The sequence below is a fragment of the Pteronotus mesoamericanus genome, unplaced genomic scaffold (assembly GCF_021234165.1).
Source record: "Pteronotus mesoamericanus isolate MK-2021 breed Mesoamerican mustached bat unplaced genomic scaffold, CSHL_Meso_final contig_1193, whole genome shotgun sequence".
Lineage (NCBI taxonomy): Eukaryota > Metazoa > Chordata > Mammalia > Chiroptera > Mormoopidae > Pteronotus > Pteronotus mesoamericanus.
The window spans coordinates 2772655-2795538 of NW_026555039.1; the positions used below are offsets into that span (position 1 = coordinate 2772655).

General features: G+C 63.3%; 1 protein-coding gene across 2 annotated transcripts in view; it reads left to right on the forward strand.

The window, feature by feature from the left end:
* Nucleotides 1–22884, forward strand: part of GNB1 (G protein subunit beta 1) — a 56789-nt gene extending 33905 nt beyond the window's left edge. The window contains exons 3-12 of one of the 2 annotated variants that reach the window (XM_054584094.1): nucleotides 4846–4945; nucleotides 8046–8084; nucleotides 9522–9628; nucleotides 12786–12849; nucleotides 13649–13811; nucleotides 17578–17644; nucleotides 18987–19188; nucleotides 19773–19989; nucleotides 21028–21143; nucleotides 21723–22884. In XM_054584094.1, the coding sequence (XP_054440069.1) occupies nucleotides 4889–4945; nucleotides 8046–8084; nucleotides 9522–9628; nucleotides 12786–12849; nucleotides 13649–13811; nucleotides 17578–17644; nucleotides 18987–19188; nucleotides 19773–19989; nucleotides 21028–21134 (1023 nt within the window). In that variant the 5' untranslated portion in view covers nucleotides 4846–4888 and the 3' untranslated portion in view covers nucleotides 21135–21143; nucleotides 21723–22884. The remainder of the gene's footprint in view (nucleotides 1–4845; nucleotides 4946–8045; nucleotides 8085–9521; nucleotides 9629–12785; nucleotides 12850–13648; nucleotides 13812–17577; nucleotides 17645–18986; nucleotides 19189–19772; nucleotides 19990–21027; nucleotides 21144–21722) is intronic. The other variant, XM_054584103.1, reaches the window with a different exon arrangement.

Sequence of the window (22884 nt, forward strand, 5' to 3'; positions counted from 1 at the left end):
CGCTGAGCCCCGGGTTGCGTGGTCTGCCCTGCTCCCCAGCTCGTCCTCCCGGTTTACCCCACACAGGTGCGGGGCCGCTCGGGGCGCCGCCTCGCTGCGCACCCCCTCCAGCCCGGCTGCCCCTCTCCGCCCCTCCTGCCTGTCTGGATGAGTGTTTCTTCTTCCGCTCCTTGGTGTCCAACTTCCATACGGGTCAATTTTCTGGCAGTTCTGGTGATGTTTTGTTTTTAAATTTGTTGTCCTTTTGGTTGTGTCAGGAGGCAAAGTATATCTACCTGTGCCTCAATCTTGGCCGGAAGTCCCTATTTATTTTTTATTTTTAGAGAGAGAGTAAGGGAGAGAGAAAGAGAGAAACGTCGATGTGTAAGAGATACAGCCATCGGTTGCCTCTGCCCCCAACCAGGGGTCCAGGTTGCCACGCAGGCCTGTGCCCTGTCTGGGAATTGAACCAGCGACCATTCAGTTTCCAAGCTGGCGCTCACCCCGTTGAGCCACACCAGCCGGGGCTGATGCTGATTTTTACTGCTTTTGAAATCTGGATACATAAGTGTCCAAGGTCGGCCGTCCCTGTTCAGACTGGCCCGGGAGTCGCGCGGGGCTCGCCCTCAGAGCCGGCCGCCATGGCCGGTGGCCTTGTTGCCCCTGAGGACGGCCACGCCAGCCCAGAGCCGGTGCCTGTGTGGCCAACACTTTCAAAACCAGGGGCTCAATAGCAGACCTGATGCACCTATAACGTAGCCAAGTAATGCCAGGAAATACTGGTTTCTTTAAAAACTGAATTGAGAATGGTCAGATACAGGTAAAAACAATAGTACATAATGGCCCAGCTCCAATATTTACATAATTTTGCCACTTTGGTTAAATCTACTTCATTCTTTCTTCCTTTTTATCTTGGAGTGTCTTAAAGCAAATCACCAAATCTTACTTCAGTCGTAAGTAAGAAGCATTTCTAACTAAACAAAAGAACAGCCGCTCCGTCCTGCCACCAAACCCCCAGACCACATGCAGAGTTTCCTGCTTTTCTCTAAAAAGTCTGTCCTGGTGGATTTTGAGGCGAGAGCCTAAGTCTCTAACGCCGTTCCAGCTGCGTCGGTGGGACGTCGGGACGTGCATCGGGGCCCCTGAGCCGCCCGGGTCCTTCTCTGGTTCCTTTCCAAGCAAGTTTCAGGCCTGTTGTTTTATTTTCTTATTATTTTTTAATCCTCTCTGGAGGATTTTTAAAAATTTCACTTGAGAGAGAGGAAGAACGAGAAACATCAGTGTGAGAGACATTGATGGATTGTCTGCTGCGCGTGTCGGACCGGGGACCGGCCCACGGCCTGGTGCTGTTCGGGCGGCGCCGCGCCAGGCGCAGGCTACGGGCCTCCGAGCACCGGCCCTCCTTGGAGGAGCAGCACGCCTCTCGGCCCGCGGTCCCGTGTGGCCTCCTGTGCTGCGGGAGCCGTGCGACGGGGGGCTGCCCTCGGCCGCTGGGTTTGCACTCTGTCATTTTGGGAGGTTTACTTGGATTTGGAAATGACAGAAAAGCACAAAAGCTGACACTGGTTTCAGTTCCTCTGGTGCTTGTATCAAAATGCAGCTTTGCGCTGGTGCGAGGCCTCGAACGCCTGCCTGCCTGACGCTGGGGGCGCCGGGGCCGGCTCTGACCTCGGGAGCTTCGGAGGCGACCGCCGCAAACCCGGCGCCGCGGCCAGGCTGTGGGCGCCGCCCTCCTGAGACCGGCGCCATGCGCGTGCCTGCGGCTGCCTGTGGGGAGGTGCACGCCACCATCTAGTCACGGAAGGGCTGTCGGGACGCTGTCCAGCTGCCTGAGCCAGCCCCCAACGCGGCCTGTGAGGGACAGAGCCGCTCTGACGGGGCAGTAAACGCCGGAGCGGAGGTGGGTCGGTGACGGTCCTGTTCCCCGTAGGTGGCAGAGTCAGGCCTTGTGGTTACTTTCCGACACGTTAACATACTTGCAGCGTGGGAGTGAGGGTGTCACGCGTGGGGGCGCCGTGCCGCCCCAGGCTGCAGGGCCTTGATGAGATGAGCGGGCGACGAGAGCCGCTCCGGCCGCGGCTGCGCGACCTTGGAGTGAGGGCCCCGCGGAGCGGCCTGGGGCGGCGCCGCACGTGCTGTGACCGGGAGGCAGGTCGCTTCGCCTGTGTGCTTTTCAGGGTCTTTGGTTTCTGCGCAGGGTGTTTCCCCAGCGGAAGTTGTAAACCCAGGCCGGGCCGGGGCGGGTCACAGGGGACAGGCGGGCACCTCTCAGCGCCCGTCTGAGCGGATTAGACGGTCAGTGCGCTGAGTCAGGCCGGCGGGGCTTAGCAGAGGCTTTGACCCAGGAGGGAGGAGGCGCCCCGGCCATGCGGGCCTGGTGGTGGGGCTGCCCGAGGCTTTGGGGGACCGAGGGCAGCGGAGAGAAGAGCGGGCGCAAGTAAATGTAAGTCAGACCTTGGAACGTGCGTCCGGCGCTGGGAAACCACGGGAAGATAGGACCAGTAATTCTAAGGAAAAGGGTGTGTTTTTAAACGTTGTAGGAGAAAGTGTATTTTATTCTCTTAAAATAGCTACAGGTACCACCAGTTTGTTTGCATTTCATGTGTGAGAAGCGGCACCCACATCTGTCGCCCGTGTTCGTGTTGTTTTCGGCGACCTGGTGAAGGTTCACGGCGACCGGCCTCTCCTCACTGAGCGGAGTGGAGAGGACGTGAAGGCTTCCGGTCCGGGGCCCAGACGCGCCGTTCACTTCTTGGAAGAAGAAGCAGGAGACGTGGGAGATGCCGTGGCACTGGATGCTGCCCGTGGGCGCTGCGCGTCTCCCGGGATGACCGCTCGTGGCGTGTTCCCGTGTCCGTGGACGGGAAGACGCTCACATGAGCACAGCTGTGTCCTCGCTGTGGACCCGGAAAGAGAGCCGGCGCCCTTGTCACGCTGCTCTGCGCCCGGTTTCCGCTGAGTCTTCCCAGGGGAGGGCCGGGGGAGGCGTCGGCGGCGCCGGTGAGGGGCGGGGATGCCCGGGGTCCTGTGCGTGTCCCCTGGGGCCGGGCTGCCCCGTAGGTGTGCGTGCGCGGCAGGGTGTCCCGGGCCGTGCCCTCGGGCGAGCGGGCCGTGCGCTGGCGGCCTGTGTCCCTTACTAGGGGCCGTCCACCGGCACGAAACTGTTTTCCAGATGTGGTTTTAGGAAACGCACCTTTGACAGGGAGAACAAAGGCTGCCCCTTAGAGTTTTAGAAGGTCTGACTGTGGACCTCTCTCCTCCCCAGGCTGCCCGTGTAGACTGGGCGGGGCCTTCCGGCCCGGCTGTCATGCAAGTGGGACCCGGAGCGCCTCTTCCCTCATAGTTGGCAGGCGTGGGGTCGGAGCTCTTAGCTGAGCCCCCGTGAGGGGCTGAGATCGAGAGGCAGGGTCCGCCGCCCACTCCCTGGCCCAGGGCCGCGCAGCCGGCCTGCTCTGTCCGGGCAGCTCGTCCCGGCACCGTGGCTCCCAAACCACCGCGAGGCCCGTGCGCAAGGTGCGTAGGTTCAGTGCATTCGTTTTGCCGGCTCCGGCTCCGGCTCGGTGGCCAGAGGCTGCCCTGGTCAGCCTCCTGCGGCGTGTGAGAAAGGCCTTCTAACGCCAGGAGGCGCGTCCGCACAGACCCCGGTCGTCGCCCCGCCTGAGGGTGGGCACCGGGCCTTTGCCTGAGGACTCCAGCGTCTCCGAAAGCCTTTCCTTTTACTCGGCTCCTACGGCGTCTGTTGTGTTCAGGCCTTCACTTAGAAACTGCCTCGCCGCCAGTGTCCCGTGAGGGTCAGAAGCTGTGCTGCTGGCTCTGGCCGACAGCGGGAGCGAGGCCTTGCGCCGACTCTGGGAGGCTGAGTGCGGAGGCCTGGTCACGGGGGGGCGGGGGGGGGGCCGGGGGCAGGCAGGGCGCCCCGCCTGCAGAGCTGTCTGTGCAGAGCTGGGCCCCTGTCCGGTGTGTGCTCGGTCTGTGCTCGCTGGGAGGTGCTGTGCGGCGGGGGGCGCAGGTGGTCCCTGAGCCCGACAGGACACCTCAGTCTTTTATTTAAAAATTATTTTCTCGTCTCTTGACACTGTTGTTGTTTCCTGCGGTGACGTCACAAATTGCTGCCCCTGGAGCTGACGCCTGCACTCCGAGAGGGCTGTCCCTGATGTCACGGGCCGGGGGCCGCGTTGGCCAAGCTCCCCGGTGACACCCACGTCAGTGCGGCCCTTCCGGGCAGCTGCTGGCGTCAGAGCTGTTTCTGTGGCCGCGCCCGGCGTGTCGCCTTCCCCAGAGCTGTGCTGCGGGCCCCGCCCTTGGCCGCGTGCTGCTCGCGGTGCCCGCCCGCCGGCCCCGGTGGCCGGGCTGCCGGCACGGGGCCTGGATGGGCCTGGCCTGTCGGGGCTGTGGTGGTGGCTCTCAGTCCGCTGGGACCCAGGGGCCGGCGGGACACTCGCCGAGCCCTGAGGAGCCGCTGGGCGTGCGCCGACGTCTGGGCAGCCGGGGTCCTGGGCTGTCGAGGTGCCTTTGCGGCACCGGCGTGTCAGGCAGCCGCCGTTCCCGCGTCCTCACCTGGTTTTCCTGGGAGCCCCAGTCCAAGCGCCGGCCTCGGCTGCTTCGGCTCCCGGCTGAGGCCCAGACCCGGCCTGCAGAGCACCGCGAGACAGACCTTTCCTGTCTCACCGCCGTCTTCGAGTTACCAGGGAGTGGCCGCCGCTGCGCAGAGCCGATGAAGAGCAGGAAGGGCCTCCGCTGACCCGGGCCCTGGGGGCCCTGGCGGCCGCCGCCCCTGCTGCAGAGAGAACCCGCCAGCGTCGGGGCTGCAGCCCTGTCTCGCCCACCCGTCGCCCCCTAACTCCGCTGCCTGTGTCTCTGTTTCAGACGCGACTCTCTGCGGTGACTGGGGAGCACCCGAGGCCGGAAGATGAGTGAGCTCGACCAGCTGCGGCAGGAGGCCGAGCAGCTGAAGAACCAGATCCGGGTGCGTAGCCGCACGCGCTCCCTGTGCGCGTCCTCTGCCTTCCGGTCCGGTCTTGGGAAGCCCGGGCTACAAGGTGGCGCGTCGGTGTCTGGGACTGAGGCCGAACCCTAACGGGCCCAGGATGCACTGGTTCCAGACCCCATTTTCGGCCTCGTCCATTCCCTTTAGGGCTTTGTTTTCTAGTATATCATTATTTCATACGTAAAAATGTTTTCATGTAACTTAGAAGCATTTTTCTTTACATATTTTTCCTTTTTTTTTTTAAATTTACTGATTCGCGCAGGAGAGAAACATCGACTTGTTGTTCCTTTCACCTGCGCAGCCATTGGTCGATTCCGGGTGCGCCCTGACCCAGGACTCCAGTGTGGAATGCAGGCGGGTCAAGATAGGCCTCTAGTCAGCTGAGCCGCCCGTGCGGGCGCGCACTCTTTTCGTGACCTTGGCGTTAGCTTCGTGGTGCTCGTGGGGTCACTCTAAAGAAGTGGCCTCGGCCTCTGTCCCTGCACCTGCTGAGAGCAAGACACTTGCTTAAAAATAAGTGTCGAAAACAACAAGAGCCATTTTGGGAGTGCCTGATTTGTTTTTAATTTTGAAAAGAGGTGTCCCCCAGAAGGCTGTTCGAGTCGATGGCTCGTGTAGGCTGGTAGAGCCAGCACACCAACCGAAGACAAACACAGCGTGCGCAGGCTGGCCACCCCTGCGGGGAGCGGTGCTCGCCGAGCTCGGGCACCCTCGGTTCTGTCTCTGACGGGCCATGGTCCCGGGCAGCGCCAGGAGTTGTTTTTTAATTGACTGATGGGATGGAGGGAAGGGCGGCCAGAGACAGGCAGACATCGAATTGTTCCACTTAAGGCCGCGTTCCCTGGTCGATTGCTGTGTGCGCCCTGACCGGGGGCCAACCCCACAGCCTCGGTGCACGGGGCCAGCGCCCCAACCCACTGAGCCGCTTAAACCAGGAAGGTTTAAGACGGGCGGAGTAGCCGACTTACAAGGAGTTGGTGCTGCTGTCCTCCAGTTTCGTAAGGCAGTCCTTTAACAAATTTTTTTAAAGATTCTTTTTATTTACAGAGAGAGGGGAAGAGAGGGAGAGAAACATCCATGTGTGGTTGCCTCTCACATGCTCCCTGCTGGGGACCTGGCCCACAACCCAGGCCTGGGCCCTGACTGGGAATGGAACTGGCGACCTTTCCGCTTTTTGGGATGAAGTCCGATCCACTGAGCCACGCTCGTTGGGCCTGTGAGGCAGTACTTTTAATGAATATTTTCCAGAGAAACACTTAACACAAGCGGGTGTTCCTGTTCTCGGGGATCTCGGGTGCAATTCACTAAAGTAAAAGGGAACAGGTGGAATTAATTTTTAACAAGCTGTGTCTAAATCAGCGTACCTAAGCCACCATTTCAACGTGGAGTTAACATTTCCATTATTTTGCATTCTTTTTTACACACAGTCTTGCGAGCTCAGCGTGTCTCACGCTGCTCGGCACAGCCCCGGTGGCCTGTGCCCCGGCTCCCTCGTGGGGCAGCGGGGCTGCCGGCCTGCGCCCTCTGCGCGGGCTCCGTGTGCGGATGCTGGAGTTGGGCGGCCTCTGCTCAGCGCAGGGATGGCAAAGGCCGGGGCGTCCATTGCACTGCGGGGTGGGGGGCTTTCTTTTAAAGAGGGAAGAAAACACCTTTTTCTCCGCATCGCCCCGAGGAGTGCGCCCTCCTTAGCGAGGACGGCGGCGAAAAATGCCACATGGCGTGTGCAGGTGCAGGCCTTGTAGGGAGTGGCTGTGCCCGCCTGTGCCCACAGGCAGCGCCCCCTTGGGGGCGGAGTAGGGCGAGGGCTGACAGGTTAATGGCTGGGACCCAGTGCCCGAGTTAAGGGGCCAGAAGAGGGGGACCCTCGGTGACATTTCTCATCACAGACACTGCGAAGCGTCTGCACTAAATGCCGCGCCCGCTGTGCGTCACCTCACCAGCCCGCTCCGTGGGCGTGAAACGACGCTCAGGGCTCTGACCAGCAGCAGCTGCAGAGACGGACCCTGCAGGACCCGCTGCCGCGGGAGGCCGGGGTGCTGGCCCCGGGGCGGGGGGTGGGGGCGGCGCCCGCCCGCGCGCAGTCTTTACTCCCCTCTTGCTGTTCATCAGCCACGTGGGTGCCGCCTGCGCGAGGAAGGGGGCGGCCTCTGTTTTAGGGTTTGGACACTCGTCAGGGTAGCTCACGTCCTGTGGTTTGTTTTTCCTGTTTAAAGAATTCTTGTTTCTTCTTCTAACTAAAAGCCACCGGTAGCATCCACAGGAACGGTGTGCGGAAGCTGATCTCGAGCTCTGCTGGGCGTGTGGACTCACTGAGGAAGCACCTGGGGCTCCAGGTCTTCTGCCCCTGGCTCCTCAGCCCCCAGGCTTAGGTGGCATGGAGTCCCGAACACACAGCGTTCTGTTTAATTGTGTAATTTGTTAAACAACATTGTGTGGGAAGTTGGAAGCTAGATCTTTGGAACAGTTACGACAACCATCTCTTTGAATCCGTTTCCTCGTTCTTGGCTGGCGAGCCTTCCCGCCAGCTGTCCTTCTCTTGGGACCGGTTCCTACACTCACGTTTCAGCTCTTTTAAAGCTACTGTCTCATTTTCATTCCTAACGTGTGGCTCTTTGTAAAATACACACTAATTGGAGCTGTCGGGATTTCTTTTTCTGATGATTTTGATCACCGAGGGGCAGCGGGGCGTCTTGATTAGCTCTAGCGCATCCCTTTGTAGTTCTTGCTGGCGCGGCAGGGCCATCTCCTGGGTGTGAACCCAGGCCGCAGGCAGGGCTGCGGGCGCCCTTCTCTGCGTGGCTTGGAGACAGCTCTCCGTGAACACAGCCCAGTGCGGGGCCTCGGCGGGTGGGCAGGAGCAGCGCCCAGCTCTGGGGCTCTCTGGCGCCCCCGGGTTCCTGATTCCGTGTGCAGAGTGCGGGTCGGGCGCGGGCTGCGGTTTGCCACATGGGGACCCCCGTTGCCCACCTTTTGCTCCGGCTCTGGCAGCACCCGGAGGCTCTCAGGAAGCTTGGGACGTGGGCGTCGGACTGAACGCACCTGAGGTTTGACTAATTTCCTCTGTCGCTGTTCCCTCTAGGATGCCAGAAAAGCCTGTGCAGATGCAACTCTCTCTCAGGTGAGCACCGTGCCGGCCGGCACCTCCTGCGGGCCCGGGGGACGGGCGCCAGGCTGGGCTCTCCCCCTCTGAAGTCGCTCCCGTGCGGGCGTGGGCGGCCGTGTCGTGGGACGGAAGATGCAGCGTCTCTCGAGCCTGAAACGAGCGCTCACTGTTGTAGTGAAATGTTGCAGCCCTAAAGGAAGGCATTTTGGAGCTTCTCTCTTTGAACAGATCTGCCTCAAAACTTTTGAGAGGGGGAGAGGGAAGCGTGGCCGTGTGTTCCTGCCCTCACGGCTGATGCCTGTCTGTGCCCCGGCCACTACGACGGTCTGACCAGCGGGGCTGCCCGGCCAGGGCTCTGCCTCGGGACTTCTGTTTCTGAAGTTCCCGGCAGATCCTCAGAGCTGGGCCCCCGCCGCTCCCTGCGGTTTGCCCCAGGCACACGCGGCAGCCCCGGGCCCCGGGGCCGAGGGGGCAGTGCCGCCCCTTCGCTGGGCGGTGGCCACGACAGCGGGCGCCAGCAGGCAGATGGCGGCGCGTGCACACGAGGCCAGTGCTCGGCCCTGGGAAGGGGGCACGGGGCTGTCGTCGGAGGCTGGAAGGAGACCCTGGGTGGCCAGGGGCTCGAGGGCGCACAGGGCGTGAGTGCTCCGTGGCCGTGGGGGGCGGCGCGTTCTGGAGTGAGGGAGAGGCAGTACCGCGCCGCGTGTTACTGTGCGCAGTGCCGCGGGGTCGTGTACCTAAAAGTGGTGAATGTCGCCTCGTTTTAAAAATTATTATTTGTGTCCAAGTCTTTGAACACCAATGTGGGGGACAAATTTTATTTCTGCTGAGGATGATTCATTTTTTACAACACCCTAATACTTACGGGACGCACGCTAATTGGGGTCAGGCGACACGTTGGGGAAGCGTCGCTGCACAGGAGTTCCGGGACTGGAGGTCTGCGGTGCGCCTCGGGCTGCGGGGCTTTACGCCCGTTGTTCTGATGCCGCTGTTCCCTTTCTCTGCCCCAGCTCGCCCTGGTACTCGGCGGTGGGTCCGGTCGGCACATGGGGTTTTGTGCCGCTGCGGCAGGCGCGCGGTAGATGGTTGCTGGCATCTGGGTCAACAAGAATGCGCAGGCTGCGTGCGGTGCGGGAGGCGGGCGCGGCTGGTCCGGCAGGCAGTGGGTGAGACGGAGAGAAGAGGGAGGGTCCGCGGGGCCGGCACGATGGCGCGGCGCCTGCCGCAGGCAGTGAGGTGGAGAAGCAGGTGCCCCTGCAGGCCGGGCCGAGCAATGGGCCTCTCAGGCATCGCGGAGGGAAGGCAGGCGCCCTGTGAACGGGGCGGCCTCTCGGGGGAGCTGCCATGGCGGCGGGGGGGCCGGCGCCGCGGTGGGAGGCGCGGGGGCAGAGGGGCTGAGAGCCCGGGGAGAGGTCCCTCTGCAGAGCGGTGACCCGCGGGTGTGTGTTTCAGATCACAAACAACATCGACCCCGTGGGGCGGATCCAGATGCGCACCAGGAGGACGCTGCGGGGGCACCTGGCCAAGATCTACGCCATGCACTGGGGCACGGATTCCAGGTGCGTGTCGGCGCGGGCCAGGCGCGCCTGGGACGTTCGGGACCTGGCCCGGCTTCCTTAGGGACCCTCTCCCGAGGGCGTTCGCTGGGCCCTGGAAAGGGAACATGAGGGCGCCGCTTGGACGCCTGGATAGGCCGGGAGCAGGCGCACAGGGCACACGCCCGGCCGGAGTCCCCCCGGCCCCGGCCCCTTCCGGCACGACCCCGGCCGGCCCCTGGCAGCTCTGCTCTTTCTTCCCCGCCCCTGTTCTCCCGCATCCACAGCCCAGTGCCCGTGTGGCTTCGGGCGGGTCCTGGCCCCAGCGGGAGGGTTGAGGGGGCTGAGCCCCGGGGGAGCCGCTGGCGCATCCCCGGCGCTGGGCACACCGTGCTGCGGGCCGTGGCCCGTCGGCCGCCGCCCACCCTCCGTGGTCTGAACGGGAGTCCCCGCCCCTGTTCAGAGCCCTCACGCTCTGGCCGTGCCCGCCCCCGGCCTGGGGCCGCCCTCTGCTTCCTGCCGAGGCCGCCGCTCCCCCGAGACCACTGGACACGGTGCCGGCGTGTCCGCGCCTGGGACATGTTCCCTCAGGTGCCCACGGGGCTGACGTCATCTTCGAGGAGCGTCCTTTCTGATGTTCAGCTGTTGGGGGTGACTTTTCAGCTTAGGTTTTTCTTTGTTGGTGAAATTCTCTGCTTTCCAGAGTGTGAACAGCTTGGGACACGAGGCTCTGTCTTCAGTTCTGTCCTGTGTCCCACACGCTTTCCAGTGCAGGCGCGAGCCGAGGCCCTGCTGGCGAGGGCGGCCAAATCGGGACGAGCGGAAGAGGAAAGTGCCCGTATTAATCAGCCCACCTCAGGAGTTGCGTGTTGTGCTGCGTGTAACACGTACCTTTTGGCCCAGGTTTTTGAGAGAAATCAGGGTGCGCATTACACGTGGGTGTGATGGTTGCGTAACCCCGTGTGTGGTGCACACAAAGCTGGGTGCGCGTCCCACACAGCGAAATGCGGTGCCAGAGTAGGTGCCGACCAGACAGTCCATGGCTGCTCGGCCCTCCCTCTGTTGAGGGAGTGTCATCAGTGTCCTGGCCGGACGTCTGTGGCCAGGCGGCCCCCCCCCCGCGCCCGCTGGCCCCCGGAGCCACCCTCAGGCCTCTGCCCGGGTCAGGCAGGCTTCTCCGCGAGGCCACACGTTGCCCTGCCCCATGGGGCGACCGGCGCTGCAGGCCGGGCACGGGCAGCTGTGCCCTGGAAGGAAGGCTGGCGTGTGGCCAGAGCAGCGGGCGGGTGGGGCCAGGCCCCCCGTGTGGGGAGGAAGGGCAGCAGGAGCGTGAGGCCGTCCAGAACAGGGTTTTAAAACTTGGGACGCACGTGTTCCTTACGTCACCTTCGTGTTTTCCACCTGCACAGAGGTCATTGCACAAGACTGTCCGGGGTCAGGGGGTTGCTCAGAGCACAGCCTGTCGTGTGTGCACGGGTCACGGATGCTCGGGGTCGCACGCGCTTACGCCGGGCACGGCGCGTTGGCTCCCGCAGCCGCAGAGAGACCCCCCGGGGGGGGGGCGTTTCTCTCCAGGTATAACGGGCTCAGCACTGTCGTGAAATTAATTATACTTAAGTTCTGCTTTTTGAGGCATTTCAGAGTCTATCTCAGTGACCCGATCAATGTGAGACTTTTCCTCCAGTTTCTGAAGTTTCCTGCAGTTCTGTTACGGTTGAGAGCGAAGCCCCACGAACCTGCTGAGGCCCCGGGGCCGCTGTCCCCTGAGTAGGGAAGGCCCTGACGGGGGACGGGGGGGCCTTCCGGGGCCTCTGTTCTTTGTCGGGTCCCTTCCTTCGTGGCCTCCGCGTCAGTGTGGGTAGCGCCTCCCGGGGACTGTCTGCTGCTTGGCGGAAGGTTCTGAGAGGCAATGGGTCCCGGTCTCCAGCGGTTCCCCCCGGGGGTTACCAGGCGTGTATCTTTCCCCACCTTCTGGAGGATCAGTGGGCATTAGTGTTCCCGTGAGCCCCGCGCGTCAGCAGATTCTAAGCTCTCTGCGCGGGAGCCCTTCTGAAGGTGACCCTGCCGGAGGGAGAGCCTTCGCTGTGCTGGCCCCCAGTCTGGGCGGGGGGCGGGGGCAGGCGGTAGACGAGGCCCCGCCCCTTTCCCAGCAGTCGCTGGGTGCCAGCGGGCACGTGGCTGAGCCGAGGCGCGGGGGTTTGCCGGGCGGAAGCGCGTCGGGGAGGCGGCGGCGCTGCACCCGCTCGCGAGGTGAGTTTCGTGAGGGGCTGAGGCGGCCTCACTCCGTGCCGAGCCCCTTGTGGACACCCGGTGCCCCGGAGCCTGTTCGTGGATAAAAGGTCGAGGGTAGCAGAGTGGCTTGGGTTTTACTTCCAGGTTTTGATCTGTTCAAGTCAAATGTGCTTGTGGCTGAGGTGGCTGAAACCTGTGTGTTTTGATAAAATCTTTAAAATTAAAACTGCCATCATCCGCCGCACTGACGCGTATCCGTGCAGAACGGTGAGTGTGGCCTGTCGCCACCCCTTGAGTGGCTTGTCCGGAGGGTGTGGGCCCCGCGTGGGCGTCCTTTGGCGCTGTCCTGGGGCCGTGCCGCAAAGCCTGGCAGAGCGGCGTCTCCGCACAGACCCGCACAGAGCACGCGTGCCCGGAGCAGGAGAACAGGGAGCGCTTCTCCTGTGGGCCCTGCACGGCTCTGTGGCCCGTCACCGCCTGCCCGTCTGGGTGGCCGGCCTGGGCATCTGGGGTGTGAGAGACGCCGTGTACTTGGACTGTCTGAAAGTTTGTTGCTTCCCCCGTCCCGACTCTCTGTGTGTTGGAATAGAACTGAAAACGTGCACCATGTTATTTTCTGCCGCCTTTGCCTCTGGAAAGGTCTGTGTGTCTCCGATGTGGTTGATCGTGAGCGGGAACCAGACCGAAGGGGTCACCGTTGGGGCCGCCGGGGCGCGGCTTTGCGATCGCTCTGCCTGAGCGCCTCGAGCCCGAACAGTTCCCTGTGGGGACGTCCTCTTTCACGCTTTCAGTTGGCCTGGTAGTGAGAGCTCTCGCTTCTGGCTTACAAATGAGCGTGCTTCGTGTCCCGCACACGCGGCGCGGAAGCCCAGGCTCCCGGACGCCGGTGGGGCTGCTGCCTGCGCCGTCGCACTGCGGGGTCCTGACAGGCTGCTTTGTGTCCCCGCAGGCTTCTCGTGAGCGCCTCCCAGGACGGGAAGCTGATCATCTGGGACAGCTACACCACCAACAAGGTAGGAGCCGCCGCGCCCTCCCTGCCGGACCGCCTGGCTTCGCGTGGGGCTCGGGGCGGCCGCTGGCCCACGGCACCAGCCCCCGCCGGGCCAGCGGCGGCGCTGCGGTCGTTCATCATTGCATCGCCATGCGGGTGGCAGGTGCTGGCTCCTTCGTGTCTCCAGGAGACGTGGGTTCCAGTTTGCGCTCCCTCAGGAAGTCCCATGTTTTACTTAAAAATGTAGCGATGTAGCTGCTCATTTAGTTATCGGTTTTTACAGGACATGATCCGAACAGCACTATACTTTGAAGTATAAATTAAAGTGTTTTAAAAATGTAATCTAAGGTTGTATCTCATGGAACGAAATAGTACTGTTATTTATCCAAACGTGTTGAAAAGAGCAAATGCAGCCGCGTTTTGCCGGCGAGCACGAAAGCGTATGAAGTCTCGCCGCCCTTAAAGTCGCTGTGTCCAGAGCGCAGGGCGGCTGTGCCAGGGCCGATTGCAGTGGTGGCTAGTGTGGCCACCTCAGGAAAATATTTTGTCCTGTGAATCATTTTAGAGCCATTTGGCGGGCCGATGGCGTGCTCTTTTTTTTTTTTTTTTTTTAAACTGAGTGAATGTATTGCTAGCAGAGAAGCCTTAAACTTCTAGACTAAAAGAGCGAGGTCTCCTTTTATTTAACACTGAAGCAGCTCATTGTCAGTTTCGGCTTAAATGAAACTGGATTAAGGTGCAGCCCAGGGTCCCCGATTAATCCCCGCCCGCCGCCGTGCCGGAGCCTGAGCCTGCGCGCCCGCGTTTCTGCCTGCGCCTAGGTCCACGCTATCCCCCTGCGCTCCTCGTGGGTCATGACCTGTGCGTACGCCCCTTCCGGAAACTACGTGGCCTGCGGTGGCCTGGACAACATCTGCTCCATTTACAACCTGAAAACTCGCGAAGGGAATGTGCGCGTGAGCCGCGAGCTGGCTGGACACACAGGTACGTGCCTCCGCCGGCCGCCTTGCGGCACTTCGCCCGCCTGCCCGCAGGCCTGCGCCCGCCCAGGCGCCCCCTCTGCTCTGTCCCTGTGTGATGGCACGGGCTGCGGTCATGGCACAAGCGCCCTGAAAGCGGCTCCAGAGGCGGCCGTGACCCGCCTCCACCGGGAAGAGGCCGCGGGGCCCGTGCAGGGGCCGCGGGGTGCACACGGGCCCTCAGCCCTTCGCCGCGCAGCTGGGCTCCAAGGACACAGCCTGTGTCTGTCAGCATAGGCTGGTCGGGGCTGACACCTGACGGAGCCGGCAGCCTGTCGCGGCGACTGCGCGTGTGCGTGCACTGGGAAGTGAGGTCGCGCCTGTGTGGCGTGCCAGGCAGTGTGGCTGGAGTGTGCCTCAGGCCAAGGCCCGCCGCCCTGTTCGGAGCCCCTCCCTTCCGCCCTGCCTGGCTCTCCCTTGAGTCCGGTCAGGCCTTGCTTCATCGCCCCGGGCGGCGTCAGCAGAAGCCCGTACATGGCGATCCGCGCCGCCGCCCGGCGGACGGGCCGTCCTGTCCTGGGAGACCTGCGTGGAGCTGCGGGGGCGCCTGCATCCGGCAGCACGGCGCTCACGTGCCCGTTCCCCTCCTCGCTGCTGGGCCGTCCGCGTCCCTGGCAGCAGCCCATGGTTGGCGGCTGCTTCCCGTCGGTTCTGCCCGTCTCTGCCTTTTTCGTGCTGTTGGGCTCCTTTCTCTTCTGTGGGACTTGATGTGGTTGGATTTAGCTCTGCTACCTCACCACCTACCCTCCTATCCTGCCTTATTTTAAGATTTTATTTATTTTTGGAGAAGGGAAGGGAGGGAGGAGGAGAGGGAGAGAAACCTTGAGGTGAGAGAGAAACAGCGACCGGCGCCTCTCGTATGTGCCCCCGCCCAGGCGTGTGCCCTGACCGGGGACTGAACTGACAACCTTCCGCTCTGCGGGATGACGTCCCCTCAACCCTGGTCCGGGCCTAGCCTGCCCTTCTTCGGGGTGACTTGGTTTTCTAGAATTTGGTTTGACTTTGTTCTTTTTTTGGTGTCCTCTTTGCACCACTTTCAGTGGTTTGTCTAGGACAGGGTGTGTCGGTGACGTTGCACGGTCCCTTCGGGGGTCCCGCTGTGTCGGTTCGTGGAACGCGCAGGACCCACCGCGCAGCCGCAGGCCCGCGTCCTGATCCCCGTGGGCCTCTCACGGGTGAGGCTGCCACGCACGCCAGGGCCTCGTCCTGGGAACGCCCCCGGTCAGGCCCTGCGGCCCGTCCCGTCCGGCCTCTGGCGCCCGCTGGCAGGGGGAAGGGTGCCCTGCAGGCCGTTCATGGCAGGCGTTGTGTTTACCCCTGAAATTTCTGTGTGCTTTTTTAAACAGCGGCCCCATGTGTCTGTTGGTTTTCCCGGGGGTGGTTTACTCCGGGCACACCGGCGTCCCAGAGCGTGGCTTCGGGGCGGCCCTTGAAGTTCGGGCCCACCAGTCCCGGCCGCTCACCCCGAGGCTGGTCTTGGCGGCTTTTCCTTGAACGTGGGCGGCGGTTTCCTGTTTTAGGCCTTCCAGTGATGCGGGCTTGTGTCCTGGGCACGGCGGGCGTCGAGCTGCGGGCCGGGTCGCACCTTTGGGGGCGTGATTCAGCCCCCCTCGGCCCCTCCTTTCACTTTCCAGTTGGAGTTGCCCAGGAGCCCCCCCCGAAGGTCACCCCCCGCCCCCCCGCGTGCTCCCGTGGGGGCGGCTCCCCTCTGGTCTGCGTCTGTTTCCAGCCCCTCGGGGAGCCGTTTGTATACGGGTTCAGAGCTTGGAGGTGGGGGCGGGCGCGGGTCACCGCTGTGGAGACGAGCCACTGCCCCTTCCCGGGACCGGGCGGGGCCCTGCCAGCCGAGGGGCCTTCCGTTTGTGAAGAGAAAAGCGCGCGGTGTCTGTGGCGCCCGAGGCCGGCCTGGGCCGCGAGAGCGAGCGCAGTGCCGACAGCCCGCCGTGCAGGGCGCGGGCGTCCTCCGCCGGGGGCCCAGGGAGCAACTCTCAGCGGCTGCGGTGGGACGTTTTCTTTTTTAAAAAAGATTGTATGTATTTATTTTTAGAGAAGGGAAGGGAGAGAGAAAGGGGAAGAGAGACATCCGAGTGGGGCTGCCTCTTGCGCGCCCCCTGCTGTTGGCCTGGGCCTCAGCCCAGCCTTGTGCGCTGACTGGGGATTGGACCCGCGACCCTTCCCTTTGCAGGACGGCGAGCAGCCCGCGGAGCCGTGCCGGCCCCCGCTGAGTGTTTTGTGTGCAGGGCCTCAGACCCAGTGCCTGTTTGCTTTTTCCTCGGTGTGCGAGGGAGGCCGTCTTCCCGTCATTCTGCCCCAGGGGCGGCAGTGGGGCTTCTCTCTGGCAGCTGGTTCGGTGGGACGTCTGACTCGGGCCCTTTGTGGTGGCGACCCCGGCTGAGCTGCTCCCCATCTCCGGGCCGGGCCGTGGAGTCGGGGTGCCGGGGTGCCTGCTCCCAGCCGAGGCCGTTGGCCCCTGAGCTAGTGTCTCTCTCCCTTCCTCCCTCCCTCTCTCACACGCCTCCCTCCCCGGCCCCCCGCGTGGCGCGCGCAGGCGACCCCGCCCCTCCAGCCGAGGCTGTCTCCAGGTCCCGCTCCGACCGGGGCCGGCCCGCCCCGCTTCACGGGTGCCGACGGGTAGCCGAGCCGCTGTGGCCCCCAGGGCCCCGCCGTGAGGTGGGGCGTTTCGTTCCTTCACCCCCGCTGCCTTCCCGCTCCTGCGTCAGCTGCCCCGGGGCGGTCGCCCAAGGCCCAGAAAGTGCCGGCCAGCGCCCTCGGCCCGGGGCTGGCCGCTCTGGGCGTGGTGCCTGGTGCAGGGAGCCCGGGACGCCCTGGCTGCCTCTCCTGTGCTCCCAGGGCAGACGACCACGTGCTGGCGGGGGTGGGGAGGGCGCAGGGCCTGTCCGTGGGCCGGCTCCAGAGTCGGGGCTCCAGAGTCGGGGCTCGGTGAGGCCGCGCGAGCAGGAAGTCGTGGTCTCCTGGGAGATGGGGCAGGGGGCTCCGTGCCTGCCGGGGGCTGGTCATCAGGCCCGCGTTTCAGTGCAGGCCACTCCTGTCCCAGCTGGGCCGTGGTTCGCCGGGCGGTCCTGGTCTCGGTGGATGTCACGTGGCCCCCGGAAGTGCGAGACCAAACGTCTTTTTTAGACACATAGGTGGTGTTTTGAAGTTGTCATTTCTAAATACTTCTCCTGTGGGAGCCAGTTTAGTAATTATTTGTTAAATAAATGCTTTGCTTTCCTGACATTCTCACTTCCAGATCAGAGCCTCTGGGTTCTTCTTTGCGTGTGTTTGCTCTCGACCTCACTGGCTCTCGGCAGCGCTGCCCGTGGCACTGCTGAGGGGGCGGGGGGCGCCCTCGGGCCGGGGCCTGCTGCCCTGCTGCCCCGCCCCCTGCCCTGGTTCTCAGGGCCACTGACCTGAGAACAAAGCCCAGACCCTGGTCAAAGAGAGCCCAGTGGGGAGAGACCCAAGTGCAAAGCGGCTCTTCTTTGCCTGTCCCGGTTCCGAAAGCTGGGGCATCTCAGCAGGCGCCCTGTGCCCGTGGCCCCCCCGTGTCCTCAGGCTCGGCCCGGCCGTGCCGCCGACGCACGGACCTCCATGCTCCCTCCTGCCCACGGGGTGGGGGCCGCCCGAGCCCTTCGACTCCCGCAGGCCCTGCTGCCCGCCAGGCGTCTGCCAACGAAGTCACGGAATCGCCGGGCTTCCGGCTTCAGTCCTTGTTGGGGTCTGTTTCCCAGGTTACCTGTCCTGCTGCCGCTTCCTGGATGACAACCAGATAGTCACCAGCTCCGGAGACACCACCTGGTGAGTGCCCCACACGCCGCCCCGCACGCCCTCCCGCTGCGCAGTCACGCCCCGCAGCGTCTGTCCCGCGACACGGCTAGGGAGCCGCCCTCCCCGGGCCGTGGGAGACCCGTTGGCTCGTTGGGCTGCGAAGGCCCGGGAGCCCCCCGGGCAAGCGTGGTCGGCTGGGAGCTGCTGCGCGAGGCTCGGCCCTGCCCTTGTGCGAGAAGTGCCTCCCCGCCCCAGGGGCCGCCGCTGGGGCGGGCGCATCTGTCCCGGGCGAGGCACCGTCTCCTGTAGGCGCTGGGCACAGCCCTGAAGGAGCAGGTGTCACGGCTTCCAGCATGTGACACCAGGTTTCGGAGCACTGACAGTTCGTGCCCTCTTTATAGATAGAAGCCCGCGTCGGTTTTCACTTGTGGTTCCAAACCACATGGTTTAGGGGGTCGGGCAGCAGTTTCACGCCACTTTAGACGCGTCCGTCCCTGAGGGGTTTCCTGCCCCTTGGCGGCACCGGCCCCCAGCTCCGCGGGCAGCGAGGCCGCCCCGACTCCCTCATCCCGCTCGTCCCTCCGCAGGGTGGTTTGGTGGTTTTTCTATAAATGCCATAGGTTCACAGAAGATGGTTAGTGTAGACGTTGAATGTTGTGGAAGGACTTCTTCACTACAATAGGTTTTTTTAAGCTTTTCCTTCTGAGCAGTTTTCTGTCTGCTTCCTCACAATGTCTTGCTTCCGTCCTGGGCCCCCTGGGCCCCGTGGCCCCGCGCCGCTGAGGTCAAAGCCGCCTGGCTGGAGCTGTGCTGCCCGAGCGAGCCGTCCGTCTGCAAGGCTGGACGAGGGGCGTGCTCGGCGGGCTCTGGTCGGCTGCGCTGGCAGCGTCTCCCTGGACGTCCTGTGGCGGCCACGGTAGCCCGGGCAGCGGGTGCCAAGGCCTGTGCCCTCTGCCGTCTGCAGCGTTGCTCCGAGCTGACGGTTTACCTGGCGTTGCTCCCTTCCCCCGCTCCCTGGCCTGCAGGACCCCTGAGGGCACGGAGCTGGCGGATCAGACAGGGCCGGTCCTCTGCCCTGTCCTGCAGCCTCTCGAGGACCCACGTGGCGCCCTGGGGTGTGGGCAAAGCCTCCGGGGTGTCCCTGCTGTAAGGAGACAGAGGCCTCCTCTTTGGTTATGTTGGAGTTGACCTGGAGCCTAGTTACTCAGACCTGTGGCTGGGTTTTTGTTTGCATCCAGAGTCACGTTGCCAGTGTAGGTTTGTCTGAAGTAAGGGGCACCGTCTGACCGGGGTCCCGGGTGGTCTGAAGGACACTTCGTCGCTGTCTCCTGAGACAGCGCGGTGACTCTGCCTGTGCCGTCTCCCGTTCCAGTGCTCTGTGGGACATCGAGACGGGCCAGCAGACGACCACGTTCACGGGGCACACCGGGGACGTGATGAGCCTGTCCCTCGCTCCTGACACCAGACTGTTTGTCTCCGGTGCTTGTGACGCCTCAGCCAAGCTGTGGGACGTGCGAGAAGGGATGTGCCGGCAGACGTTCACCGGCCACGAGTCCGACATCAACGCCATCTGTGTGAGTTGGGGACTCACCTGTGGCTCAGGGCCCTTCAGCAGCTGCTCACACGTCAGATCAGTTGCTAAGAACCGCAGAGCACACCGTCTAATTCTGAAGCGTTTGTTTTGTTTTCTCTGTAAATATTTCCTTATTTACAAAGTCTTCCTGGAGAAAACTGGGCCTTGGGGGGGCCTGTCCTTGGGAGGCCGGTGCGTTCTGCTTGCCTGTGCGCGGCTGCCTTTCCTGGGGCGCCGGGGACAGTCCCCTGAGCGGCAGCCTCGTAGGCAGGGCTCCCCCTTCTCCACGGGACCTGGACTCGTGGGGCCTGGCCTTGAGGGGAGCCACGCAGATAGGTCTGGTGGGCCGCCCCCCACCCCCCGCCTTCTTGCGGGCGCCCACGCTGGGGGCTGGGGGCGGCGTGCGGGGCGCGGACGCCCCGTGTGGAAGACGGCCCCGCGTCTGCGGGCTCCCCCAGGGCCAGGCCCCAGCCCTGGCTGACTCTCGTCCTGTGCCGGCCACGGTCCTGCTTCTGGGCAGGCGGCGTTTTCCAGTCTTTGCCGTTTGTGCCTTGGCGCACTCTCTCAATTTGTTTTCTTCTCCAGTTCTTTCCAAACGGCAATGCATTCGCCACCGGCTCGGACGATGCCACCTGCAGGCTCTTTGACCTTCGCGCGGACCAGGAGCTCATGACTTACTCCCACGACAACATCATATGTGGGATCACCTCCGTTTCCTTCTCCAAGAGCGGGCGCCTCCTCCTCGCTGGGTACGACGACTTCAACTGCAACGTCTGGGACGCGCTCAAAGCTGACAGGGCAGGTAGGTGACGGCCGGGCCTTCCTGTGCGTCCTTCCGGTGGCCCTGGCCGGCCGGCACACGGACCAGCTGAGGCTTCCGTCGTCCGGCTGGGCCGCCTGGCCGCGCCTACCAGGCCCTGCGCAGCCCCACGTGCCTGAGCCGTGCCAGGGACAGCCCAGGGCACGGGGCGGGCGGGGCGTGTGGCTGAGGCTGCCAGGCGCCCGGCGCCGGAGTGTGGAGCCCGGAGCCCCAGGGGCTGGCGCGGGCCGGTCCAGCATGTCACAGCACAGCCTGTGCCGGCGTGAGCAGGGCGGCCGTCCCGTCCCGCCCCGCGTGGGGGTCGCGCCCTCCGCCGCCCTCCCAGTTGTTGGGCGGGACGAGGGTTCGCAGGCCACGCCTTGGCTTCTGCTTCCGGCCCTGCCGGAGCCTGCTCGTGCCCCAGGCCCCCCCCCCGTCCCGCCGCCTGGCGAGGCAGCAGGGGAGAGCACGCCTGCCCTGTGGAGCTCCACGCAGTCACGCGGATGAGGACTGGGGGGCGCCTCACGGCAGTCGGCCCCCAGGCCCTCAGACTCCCTGCCCAGGGTTGTCGACGCACCGACCGCCCCCAGCGGCCTCTGACGCTGGCCCCCGTGTCCCATGCTCCGGGCCCTGCACTGGGCCCTGAGGTCACGGCCCCGCGCTGTCCTGTTGTGGCCGCCCTGCGGTGGCGGTGGCTTGGGTGTCCTTGTGTTTCCGTCCCATTGCCTGTGTGAGCGCCTCCTTGGTGAGGGCTTGGGGCAGGGGCCCTGAGCAGTACAGGGGTGCCGTGCCGTGTCCGTGACGGGCGGGCGCGTGTGGCACAGGCGTATCTCAGTTGTGGTTGGGAGAGGAGCGCGGACCCCCATCCACCACGGGAACCAGCCCCCCCCCAGCCCCCGAGGTGCTGCAGGGCTGGTCTGCGCGCGGGGCACGGGGTCTGCCGCCATGAGTGCCCCGTCCGCCTGCCCTGCGCTGTCCCCGCGTCACGGTCAGGCCGGACCGCGCATGTGGCCCCGCGGTGACCGCTCTCACTCGCCCCAGGTGTCTTGGCTGGGCACGACAACCGCGTCAGCTGCCTGGGCGTGACCGACGACGGGATGGCCGTGGCGACAGGGTCCTGGGACAGCTTCCTCAAGATCTGGAACTGACCCCGGCAGGTAACGTGGCGGCCGGGCCCTGCCCGTGGGCGGCTCGCGGGTGCTGGGTTTGCTGGGCACGGAGCCGACAAGGAAGGGCGGTGGGTCAGCCCCTGCTGGCCGCTCGCCCAGAGGATGCCGCAGCTTTGACGACAGGTCTGCACTGAGGTGCGCTGTTCTTTTTACATTTTTGAAAGATGTATTGCGGTGACGTTAGCTCATAAAATGACGTGGGAGCTGGGGGTCCGTTCTGTCGTCCATGCTCTGGGCGCCGCGTTGTGCGCCCAGCGCCCAGGCCGGCCCCCTTCCCTCACCCCTTGCCCCCCGTGTCCCCGCTCCTGCCCCGCATTCGCCCCGCCGTCCTCTGTGTCCGTGGGCCGCTTCTGTTTCGCCCTTGGCTGGATCCTGTCACCGCCCCGCCCCCCGGCGGCCGTCAGCTCCTCTCTGTCTGTGCATCTCTTTCTGTTGGGTTCGCTGGTTTTGTCTGTCCGATGCTGTGGGCAAGGGAGCTCACAGCGCGTCTTCTCCACCGGCCTGTCCGCTCAGCCCGGTGCCCCGGGCCCCTTGTTCTGACACTGTCCTGAACTCTGTTTGGAACAGCAGGTGCACGCCACGGCGACCGGAGACCATTCCACCCCGAAGCGTTCCCGTGATAGCATTTCCAACCCCTACTAACGTGGGCGCCCTCCCCCCGAACTTCAAAAGGGCAAGATCTTTCCTTCACTCACTGCTGAAACCAAGAGCACAATCCCACGAAGAGAAGAGTCTGTGTCCGCTCGACGAGCCTGCGTTCCTCCCGGGACCATTGTCTTCGTTTGCCTTTTGTCTGAATGAAGTTAAAGGGAAAAACCACAATAAAGATGTTGACCAGAAAGCCAGCCTGGGTGTCCTTGTGACAGACACACCTGGTCGCTCGTTTATTTGGGTTTTAGATCAGTGATCCTGTTTCGTGATGTTCCTGCAAAACAAGTTGAGGACTTTACCTTGTAATCGGTTCTAAATTTCAGGTCGTGTTTGTAATGGATTTTGAAAACATATTTCCTTTTTAAAATATCTTTATGTTCAATAGTTCAACAGAGAGTCTAGTGAGGTCTCTCTGAAATTGTTAATGATGTAAATTTAGTCCCTGGCTTTTTTTATTTTTTGTCTAGTGTCACGTAATTGTTGCGCACAGACATGGCACAGAAAGCAAGCGCGGGACTGAGCACAGGCCGCTGGTGGTCGTGGACGCGTGGTGACCGGCAGAGCCCAGTCAGCTCCCTTCTCCCCGCCCCCGCCCCCGCCCCGCCTTCTCCGCTCGGTTTCTGCTCTCACCTTGGGTTTCCCTGTGAAGTGGGGGGAGTTCGTAACAGCAGCCTAACACTACCCGTGCCCACCCCCACCGTCAGAGCCTCTGTTTTCGAGAGAGGTGCCCGTCCTGTGCTTGGATAGTGAGTCAATTATTTGTGTATGAAACAATGTACAAATCAATGTTTTGAAAATAATGATCTCAAACTTTCTAAGTTAAATTTTAAAAAATTTGATCGTTTGCCATATCGGGTGGGTTAACTCTTAGACTCGCATGCTGTAGAAATGCTCAAACGTGCATAGAGGACTCTGTCCTTAGATGTTCTTTTTCTTTTAAGAAATAACCTCTTTAAAGTTGTAACCATTGCGGCTCTACCCACTGTCGTTGCTACTCTGCACGCACCGGGAGCAGTACAGTGAGCAGCTCGACACGCTTGAGTAGCAGGATAAGTCACTGTTTTCTTTCTTTCTTTCT